This window comes from Oncorhynchus tshawytscha, linkage group LG01 (genome assembly GCF_018296145.1).
Source record: "Oncorhynchus tshawytscha isolate Ot180627B linkage group LG01, Otsh_v2.0, whole genome shotgun sequence".
NCBI lineage: Eukaryota > Metazoa > Chordata > Actinopteri > Salmoniformes > Salmonidae > Oncorhynchus > Oncorhynchus tshawytscha.
In genome coordinates this window covers 85409835-85420240 of record NC_056429.1, presented here as the reverse complement: position 1 = coordinate 85420240, position 10406 = coordinate 85409835, and the positions used below count along the sequence as shown (strand labels likewise).

The window sequence follows — 10406 nt, the reverse complement described above, 5'->3', positions numbered from 1 at the left end:
CACACTTATCAAGAGAACATCCCTGGTCATCCCTACTGCCTCTGATCTGGCAGTACAAATGCTTGGTTTATAAATGAGTCTGACTGTTGGAGTGTGCCCCTGGCTATCCGTAAATAAATAAAAAACAAGAAAATCGTGCCATCTGGGTTGCTTAATATAAGCCATTTTAAATGATTTATACTTTTACTTTGATACTTAAGTATATTATAGCGATTACATTTACTTTTGATACTTAAGTATATTTAAAACCAAATACTTTAAAACTTTTACTCAAATATGATTTTACTGGGTGACTTTCACTTTTACTTGAGTCATTTTCTTTTAAGGTATATTTACTTTTACTCAAGTATGACAATTGGGTACTTTTTCCACCCCTGCTTAATGGGAAATATTGACCCATCCAACAGACAATAGCCTCTCTGGACCCTGGCTTTCCTACGCATATTGGGCCGAGCTATCACACATTCACACACAGCAAAAATTGAGAGGTCAGGATAGATGGAGGTTGGCACTCCACGACACGGCATTCCTTTCTCTAGCAGACAGAATGTGTAGGCTGCAAGCATAACGTGTTACCATGATCAGTCTGTGTTTGATAGATTTGTGTGTGTGTCTGCCTGTGTCAAGTGACCAAATATAAGCATGGAGCATGGACTCAACGTGTCTTTACTGTATAATGGCAGCCAGTCCCGTATTACTCACTACCAGGGGCACAACTTTTACCGGGGACAGGTAGACATCCCCCCCACATTCTGAAATTGCATTTGTCCCCCCGTTTTATCATTGGTATGTGATTTTTTTTTTTAATCTAAAAGTCAGTGTGCTTTAGGACCATGCGGACGGCTCTGAGCGGTCGGGTAGGCAGTTTGGAGTGTTTATCTGACTGAAAATATATATATGTCCCCCCCTCCCACGTCTCAAATCAAAGTTGTGCCCCTACTGTCTAGAATAAACTAAAATCTAAACTATGGATAACGCAATTTATTTTCTCTGTAAGCACTGAACATTCACTTCTGTGTAATGAAAACATGTATACCACACTAAAAGTGAGTCTAAAACTGACCCACACTTCATTACAAAGCTGAATATTTTATTGTATCGAGTTACACTTTATTTGTCTGAAATTGTGCAGTGTTTGTCTAATTGGAATTGTAAGTATATAAAAATGTCCTACATTATAACCAAGTAGCATGACATCTAACTTTACTTCTTAACTTCTTGCGTTGTCTGATCACACCGATCGGTTTCACTAAGGTGTTTACCCTACATGACTTTAACCTACATTAGAGGCCAGCAGAGGTCTGGTGACAGAGTGAGCCTCGCTGGATGAAGGCCTAATCCTCACCATACAAATAATGCCCCAATTACAACAGTATAATCCAGACTACCACACTGCTCGTCTGCCCTCATCCTGCTGGTCTGCATGCTACAGCCACTAAACACTGGAGCAGTCCTCTTCATCTGGAATCCGATCAAGTGCTGTCAAACCAACCATTATCCCTCCCCTTTCCATCCCCCTCTCTCATCTGTCCCTGTCCCATACTCCAGTCCACACAGCTGGTTCTCCCCTAAACCACTCCCCCACACCATCGCTTTAAAATCAACTTTAAAAATTGTCACCATGGGGAATGGTCTTAAAACTGAACATTTTAAACCAAAACGACAAATAAAATGCCATCCATAGCCAAAGTACTTTAATATAAATATAGTATGGGCCATCATCGTCATTGGATGTTAGCTAGCTAGCAGACACATTTTGTAACGATAAAATCACTTTTATTCAAACCATAAATGTCTCTCTAATAAGTGAAGTATAATTCTCTCAGAAAATCCCTATAAGTCCTATATAACCAACCATTGAAGTTTTTCTAGACAATGGTGTCAACCATAACATCAAGTTCCCAATAAGCGTATATTCTACCAAGAGAAGAGTTCCTGTAAAGTCCTGAATTGTGTGTAGTAGAGGATATTGAATGGACCAGGCTAAGTGATATGGTCCTGTATCCCTGTATTGAGGTCGATGCCAACCCCAAACAACACACTTTAAATCCCCTACCAATACTCCATAAGACCAGGAGGTAGTACCTCACCCCAACAGTCAGTAAAGAGGTGATTGGCTGGGGCTGGTGTGTGTTAACTTAGAACTCATCATCCGAGCTGAGCAGCAGGGTCTTCTCGTTGTCGCGGGTGCTGATGGTGCTGATGGTGCGGGACACAGGCGGGGCAGAGTGACCCTGTTCCAGGGTGGACTGCTGGGTGTACTGCTGGTAGGCCGGGGAGAAGTTATGGATAGCATCCTGGACCATGTCTCCAGGGTTCATCGTCTCCTTCAGGCTGCTGGAGATGCTCTTCATGGGGGCACAGCGACCTGAGAATAGGGGGGTGGAGGAAAGGACAACAGGTAAGAGATAAAATATCAAAAAGGTCAAGTAGGAGTTGTATAGTAATTGTGAATAATGTCAAACGTAAACACAGTGAGAAATCACTGCTGGAAGCTGGCTGCAGTGAATGTAAAAACAGCAACAAGGACAACCACTGATTTGACAGAAAGCAACTTTTCATAGAAAGTAAGACAAAGGGAACACAACATTGAACATAGGATTGTAAAGAAGTAGAAAGAAGCGTAAAGCTGAGTAAGAGACTCAGTGGCAGACCTACCAGACTCTCCATACATAGGAACTGGGCCTTGATAACACAGCATGGGGAAAGAGAAAGAAATTATATGGGAAGAAGAATAATAAAGACAAAATGACCCAGAGTATAGGAAGAGGAGGGATGACCAATGAACCAAGATAGGAGTTTATAAAAAGAATGAAGGAAAGGAGGTATTCCAAAAACAAAGATGAATGAAAGATGATAAAGGAAAATAAAGGAGTATGTAGAGGACGAGGACACATTTGGAAACGTATGTTGACAAGGGAACAGAGAGAAAAGAGAGTGTGAGTCAGTGACAAGAGAAGACCTGACATCATATTATAGAGAGAAGATCTGCAAAATGTGAAAATATTACAGTACCACAGTCCAATGACCTAGACCAATGTCAAGTAGGTCGACGCCACAGTAAATAATACAACTAAAACTCAGTCTCCTTACCCTGAGAGTCCAGCCTCTTGTCCATATAGATCCTGTATGTGAATGCATGACGCAGGGCCAGGGAGGCAAAGAACATCTCGATGCAGACGATGAAGTTCTGGTAACCGGCGGCAACCGTTCCCTCTCCCACTGACACCTCGGGTGAGTTGATTTTGGGGATGGCCCCACACTTCTCTAGGATGGCCAGCAACATGCCTGATGGAAAATAAACAGAGATTAATTAACAAATATTGATAATATTGACTTGGGTATGGATATGATATGAATGACCTCATTCATAATCAATTGCCAACAGCGCTTCAATTACCTAAAAATGTCAATCTGTATTTAGATGCTTGGTGTGTATGTGTGTGTGTGTGTGTGTGTCTCACCCTGCCAGAAGGAGAGGAAGATGACAGATTTGACCATGAAGAACTTGAGCAGGGGGCTGTAGGGGCTGAGCAGGTCCCGGGTGGAGAAATAGAAGAGGAAGAGGGCGTAGAGAGACAGGCTGACTGAGATGTTGTAGACGATGGACACATACAGGTACCCACTCTTCACACTGGGGGGGACAGACAGGGACATGACAGTTGATTAGATTTGAGTGTAAACCAGCATTAGGACGAACCTGTATCACTGGATTGACATCTAGCCACACAGAAGCACAGTGTATTTTGGGTAATTGAAAGTCTTATTATAAAGAATTGGTATGAGATATTCTACGATTGCTTAAGAAGAAGCACAGTATCATACTTGAAGTCTCCGTCGCGGTACTTTCCAAAGGCCTGTAGGATGACTGTGACCATGGCCATGAGGGGTTTGACCACACAGAACTGTAGCGTGGCCTGCTTAAAGAACCGCAGGAACCCAATGGAGTAACTCCTCCCCCAGAGACAGCACGTACCGTAAATACAACTGGACCTGGGGACGCAGGAAAACACATTGTTAAATACAGCGTCAGGTAATGAGATGTTCAACATACACACACAAATAGACTACACAAAACTACACACACACTGACTATACACACAGACAGATTACACACACACACACACACGAGTGGAAGAAAAGACTCACTGAATAGGTTTTCCTCTGATCTCAGCCATGATGACGCTCTCTCCTCCCAGGTACTCATAACACAGGCTGAGGAAGTTATAGATGACAAACGCTGCACAGGAGAGACACACACATCGTCAAAAAGGGACCACTTAAGAAGTCAACAACACAAACATTTAAACTACTCGGACATGTTTAACATCATAATTGCCCTCCTAATATGGTCATGGAACAAAATCTCAAACCCAGTACTCTTCCATTCCTCCAAGAGACAAGATAAGACCATGACTGTCATATCAAAGGAAATGGACACACACACACACAATCCATTCTCACCTTTGACTGAACAAATTAAAGACCACCTACAGGATGTATCCAGTGGCCTGTCTATGACCTTCTCTGTCTGTAGTGCATCAATGTGACCAATATGACAGATAGAGGAAATGCCCAGCCCTGATCCCTCACTGCATATGACCAACACACTATACACCATTGTACTATCTATTAACCCCTGAAGGGGGATTCAAGTGTGTGTAACAGACAGTATGGGAGGGTGTGAGTCCGAGTGTGTGTTGGGTGTGTAACAGACAGTATGGGAGGGTGAGTGTCCGAGTGTGTGTTGGGTGTGTAACAGACAGTATGGGAGGGTGTGTGTCCGAGTGTGTGTTGGGTGTGTAACAGACAGTATGGGAGGGTGAGTGTCAGAGTGTGTGTTGGTGAGTGTGTACCTTCTGACTAGGAGTATTGCATAAGCCAGACCAGATAAACAGCTGACTCGCTGATAACGGTGCAGGTTGTCTTCTTTCTCTGTGTGTGTGTGTGTGTCCCAGCAAGTTTGGTTGAGACCTCATCATTAGGGCTGCCCTGTAGGGTGAACAGGGTTGCCATGCAACAGGTTTTCCTACACAGAAATCTGGGCAGGCCTCAGAACAACAAGAGATAGCGCTGAGGCAGAGCAACATTTAGCCATCTGTCCATGGGGCTGCACCATGACCTCCACACACTGGGTGAGGAAGTATCACAATACAGCTGATCTCCATGGTGAAGCCATTCAGTTCTGTTCTACGCTAGTCTCTTACCCTCATAGCAGTCCCTGACGGTGTCAAAGTAGACATAGTACTCCTCATTAGTGAAGAAGAGGAGGCTGAGCCAGGAGTCAAAGGCATAGATGGGCACAATGAAGAGGATCCGCACAATGTGTCTCTGCTCATTAGGAGAACTGTAGTACCGCAGGTGCATGTAGATCTGAGAGAGAGAGAGAGAGAGAGAGAGATAGGGAGGGAGGGAGTGAGGGAGTGAGGGAGTGAGGGAGTGAGGGAGTGAGGGAGTGAGGGAGTGAGGGAGTGAGGGAGGGAGGGAGGGAGGAGGGAGGGAGGGAGGAGGGAGGGAGGGAGGGAGGGAGGGAGGGAGGGAGGGAGGGAGGGCGAGACAGACAGAGATGGAGGGAAGGAAGGAAGGAGATGGAGGGAGAGCGAGACAGACAGAGATGGAGGGAGAGTCAGGGGGAGGGAGGGAGGGAGGGAAGGAGAGAGAGAGAGAGAGAGACAGAGATGGAGGGAGTAAGGGAGGGAGGGAAAGAGATGGCGAGAAAGGGAGGGAGGGAGGTGGCGAGAAAGGGGGAGAGAGAGAGAGAGAGAGAGAGGGGGGGGAAGGAGAGAGACAGAGATGGAGGGAGGGAAGGAGAGGGAGACAGAGATGGAAAGAGGGAGGGAGAGAAAGACACGGTTTGAGTGTGTCAAGCAAAGCAGCGTTGCAGTTCTTCAGTGAGCCTGGCACCTACTACCATACCCTGTTCAAAGGCACTTAAATCTGTTTTGCCCATTCACCCTCTGAATGGCACACATACACAATCCATGTCTCAATTGTCTCAAGGCTTACAAATCCTTCTTTAACCTGTCTCCTCCCCTTCATCTACACTGATTGAAGTGGATTTAACTAGTGACATCAATAAAAGGATCATAGTTTTCACCTGGTCAGTCTGTCATGGTGTTCCTAATGTTGATACTCACTATTGTAAGTCGCTCTGGACAGAAGCGTCTGCTAAATGACTAAAATGAACATTCAGTGTATATAGAGAGAGGAGGGTGGGGATAGAAATAGAGGGAGAGAGTAAGAAACAAAACTTGTAAGATACCAGCAGACTCTCATTCCCAACAGAAGGACAGGTAGCCTTTGACGCGGTGGGTGTGTGCAGTATGTGTTGACTTGTTCAGTTAAACAAACAGAGATTGTGTGTTGTTGCTAGGCAACCTGTGCTCTCTGAGCACTGCGCAGATGCATCTATTCCTCCAGCATCACCCCAGGTGGAACCTGTAGTTACATAACCCTCCCTTCCTCCACTGTATGACCTACAGGGACAGACAACACCTAGACACCTGAGTCGGCCACAGCCAAATGTCGACAGAAACACCAAATGGTGTTTATTTTTAGTGGATTGAGTGTTTTGTTTAGAGATGTGGGGAAGTCAAATCAAATACAATTTTATTGGTCACAATTTTATTGGTCACATGCAGATGTTATTACGGGTGTGTTTCTAGCGCCAACAGTGCAGTAATATCTAACAAGTAATATCTAACAATACACACAAATCTAAAGTAAAGGAATTAAAAATATATAAATATTTGGACGAGCAATGATGGAGTGGCATAGACTAAAATACAGTAGAATATAATACAGTATATACACATGAGATGAGGAATGCAAAATATGTAAACATTATTAAAGTGACTAGTGTTCCATTCCTTAAAGTGGCCAGTGATTTCTAGTCTATGTCTATAGGCAGCAGCCTCTAAGGTTCTAGTGATGGTTATTTAACAGTCTGATGGCCTTGAGATAGAAGCTGTTTTTCAGTCTCTCGGGCCCAGCTTTGGCACTGGCTCTCGTGGTTGTTGTCCTTGATGATCTTTATGGCCTTCCTGTGACATCGGGGGCTGTAGGTGTTCTGGAGGGCAAGTAGTTTGCCCCCCCCGGTGATGGGTCGGCAGACCGCACCACCCTCTGGTGAGCCCTGCGATTGCGGGCGGTGCAGTTGCCGTACCAGACGGTGATACAGTGTGTGTCTGTCTGTGTGCGTGTATTACCTGGTGGCAGGTGAAGAGTAGGGCGGTCCAGACGAAGAAGCCTGACACGGCCTGGGCAGCGGGGGTCATCAGGAAGGTGGGCTGTTCTGAGGTCAGCTGGGGGGCCTCTGGGAACCAGGAGATGTTTGGGCCCGGGGGGCATGGTGGGACGGGGACCAGGGGGTAGTCCTAGCCGATCAGACAGGGGCATGTCACGCCTCCATAGACGACTCATCTGGAGACCAGCGAACAGAGAGAACACATCCTTTGTCTACATTAATGATACATAAACAGTGTAGACATACGTTCCAGTTATACTGTACATGTGGAAAGCAGAGCCTTATTGGAGAGACTGTAACCATCAATCATCAACCAGTTATCGGTACTGTAATTTACGTTGATGAGAGCATCTGATGAAGAAAGACACAATGAGTCAGGTGTGTCGTACTGTTTACCGAAGAGTCAGAAAGAGAGAGAGATGGAGAGAGACCACTGTCAAACCAGTGTTTCACCCTACTACTAAACTGTATAGACAGGGCTTTTCCCTCCTGTCTAACATAATTTGGTTTCTATTGACAGTTTTGGGTTAAACAGGCTGATCTGAAAGCATGTACTGTATCATTCAACTTTTCTGTTAACTACAGTATTTTCCTATAGAAGACCAAATACAAGGAAAATACAAAAATTGCATTTTGTCATCATGAATTCCTATTTCAAACATAGTTTAGCATCAGATGTTTGTATTGCCAGGATCTGCAAGGCGATAACAAACTCAACGTCAGTTGGTGCTGTCATTGGCATAATCATAGAAAAATAAGAAATACAGTCCACTTCAAAAGGCCACACAATAACACGTGAGACTAAAAATAGCCTGCTATGACTCATAATGCATTTCCCAAGCACAACAAAGACCTTGAGACCACAACAGTGGACAGCACATAGAGGACGTGTCTAAACTGACCTATCAGGGCTTGGCTGCCAAACCGCATAGCAACCATAAGTCACATTAACAGCAGCATAGCATGAGTCATGACAAACTGTGCCAGTATATTGTTTCCACACACACAGGCATGCAAACACACAGCTGTGTGTGTGTGTGTGTGTGTGTGTGTGATAGATAGATATATAGGGGTCATTTGTATTGGTTTGCAGAGAATCAGCAGATCAGCATGCAGAAAAGGGCTGGAGTGAATGCATCAGTGGCAGACAGAGGGACACACAGCTGGGAAGTGAAGTTCTGCTGAGGCAAAGGGACATTGTGTCTCATTTGAAAGGAAAAAGGGCAGTCAGTAGAATGATGTGGCTGCCTGACAGACTGAGGAACACATAAAGCAACAGATGGAAGTGTGTGAGTGCGGTAATAATATTAGGTAATGAAATGGGTCACAGCCAGCTAGTGGCTGAGAAAAGAGGAAGAAAATGAAATTCTGCAGGTAGGGAATAGATGACGCTTGGCAGCAACAAGAAGAAAAAAAAGTTTCAATGGCATAAAGTCAAGTGTTTTGTGTGTGGGGGGATGGTGGTGCTGATTAGAATTTGTTTGCACGCACTACAGATGGCTAATACAGGATGAGTAAAGGTCCAGTGTACTACCTTTGTACTGTTCAAAATTTGGGGGTCACTTAGAAATGTCCTTGTTTTTGAAAGAAAAGCAAATTTTTTTGTCCATTAAAATAACATCAAATTTATCAGAAATACAGTGTAGACATTGTTAATGTTGTAAATGACTATTGTAGCTGGAAACAGCTGATTTTTTAAATGGATTATCTACATAGGAGTACGGAGGCCCATTATCAGCAACCATCACTCCTGTTTTCCAAAGGCACGTTGTGTTAGCTAATCCAAGTTTATAATTTTAAAAGGCTAATTGATCATTAGAAAACACTTTTGCAATTATGTTAGCACAGCTGAAAACTGTTGTCCTGATTAAAGAAGCAATACAACTGTCCCTCTTAAGACTAATTGAGTATCTGGAGCATCAGAATTTGTGGGTTAGATTACAGGCTCAAAATGGCCAGAAACAAAGAACTTTCTTCCGAAACTCATCAGTCTATTCTTGTTCTGAGAAATGAAGGCTATTCCATGCGAGAAGATCTCGTACAACACTGTGTACTACTCCCTTCACAGAACAGCACAAACTGGCTGGCTCTAACCAGAATAGAAAGAGGAGTGGGGGGCCCCAGTGCACAACTGAGCAAGAGGACAAGTACATTAGTGTCTAATTTGAGAAACAGACGCCTCACAAGTCCTCAACTGGCAGCTTCATTAGATATTACCTGCAAAACACCAGTCTCAAAGTCAACAGTGAAGAGACGAATCCGGGATGCTGGCCTTCTAGGCAGAGTTCCTCTGTCCGGTGTCTGTGTTCATTCGCCCATCTTAATCTTTTCTTTTTATTGGCCAGTCTGAGAAATGTATTTTTCTTTGCAACTCTGCCTAGAAGGCCAGCATCCCGGAGTTGCCTCTTCACTGTTGAGTTGAGACTGGTGTTTTGCAGGGACTTTTCAGGTAGTGCCTTAAGACCGCTGCGCCACTCGGGAGGTCTATTCATGCCAAGAGGCTAAACAACTGGCAGAGAAACATTGTTTTCAGAAGAGAAACATAGTAGTAACCACTAATGCAGTAAAACAATACATTACTTTAATCCATTTTATTTCTCTTCAAATGGGCAAGTAAAATCACTTTACCTATAATCGATAGTTGAATATAGAGCAAACTTCGGCCGGCGCAGTTTTAGTGCCAGAAAGAAGATAGAAATTGATTTAACTACACAAAGATGCCATCGTTACTCCGACATCCATGTTCATTTTCCAGTCCTGTTCAACTAGAAATCTTTCCGTTCTGATCCAAGAGTTAAATCCGTTTTTTTAAAATCTGTTATGGCTTGCATCTAATTTGAGTGTGTCTTGGTATTTTCTTCATTCTGTTATGAACAATACAGGTAACATATCAGTTTTGTCCTGCTCTGTAAACGCCGTCATTCCTTTCTCCTACCTAGGCGTTTGCCACACAGACGGAATCCACTAGGATTAGCCACAGTAGATCAACTCCGTTCGGTCCTGTCCATTACGTAGCGTAGGTACTATAGAATGAGATGTAGCCTCCTGTTTACACCAATCACATCCAATGAACAGCTAGGGCCAGGAAGTGGATGGGTCGTGATTTGTGACAACGTGCATGCGATAGGCTACATCTATTTGGAGTCGAATCACATTTACG

At 44.1% G+C, this 10406-nt stretch overlaps 1 protein-coding gene across 4 annotated transcripts; it reads right to left on the bottom strand.

Moving 5' to 3' along the window:
• Window positions 1–1677: 1677 nt before the first annotated feature.
• On the bottom strand, window positions 1678–10312 carry LOC112258746 (transmembrane protein 184B). 4 transcript variants are annotated; one of them, XM_024433298.2, is made up of 9 exons: window positions 9875–10309; window positions 7209–7422; window positions 5208–5373; window positions 4150–4240; window positions 3826–3993; window positions 3465–3634; window positions 3094–3288; window positions 2659–2685; window positions 1678–2368 (listed from the first exon to the last, which is right to left on the bottom strand). In XM_024433298.2, exons 2-9 carry the CDS (start codon window positions 7275–7277, stop codon window positions 2139–2141), a joined length of 1116 nt encoding a protein of 371 aa, XP_024289066.2. In that variant the 5' UTR covers window positions 7278–7422; window positions 9875–10309; the 3' UTR covers window positions 1678–2138. The 4 variants fall into 4 exon arrangements, with proteins under 4 accessions (XP_024289066.2, XP_042182864.1, XP_042182862.1 ...); XM_042326930.1 differs by lacking the exon at window positions 5208–5373 and having other exon boundaries at window positions 10182–10312; XM_042326928.1 differs by lacking the exon at window positions 5208–5373 and having other exon boundaries at window positions 9875–10311.
• Between the last annotated feature and the right edge of the window lie 94 nt (window positions 10313–10406).

Coding starts and splice junctions, on each gene's coding strand:
- LOC112258746 (XM_024433298.2), bottom strand. CDS start 7,277: ATGACCCCCGCTGCCCAGGCCGTGTCAGGCTTCTTCGTCTGGACCGCC. Junction 5,374..7,208: donor TACTCTTCACCTGCCACCAG/GTAATACACGCA, acceptor TCTCTCTCTCAG/ATCTACATGCACCTGCGGTA. Junction 2,369..2,658: donor TCCTATGTATGGAGAGTCTG/GTAGGTCTGCCA, acceptor CCCTATTCTCAG/GTCGCTGTGCCCCCATGAAG.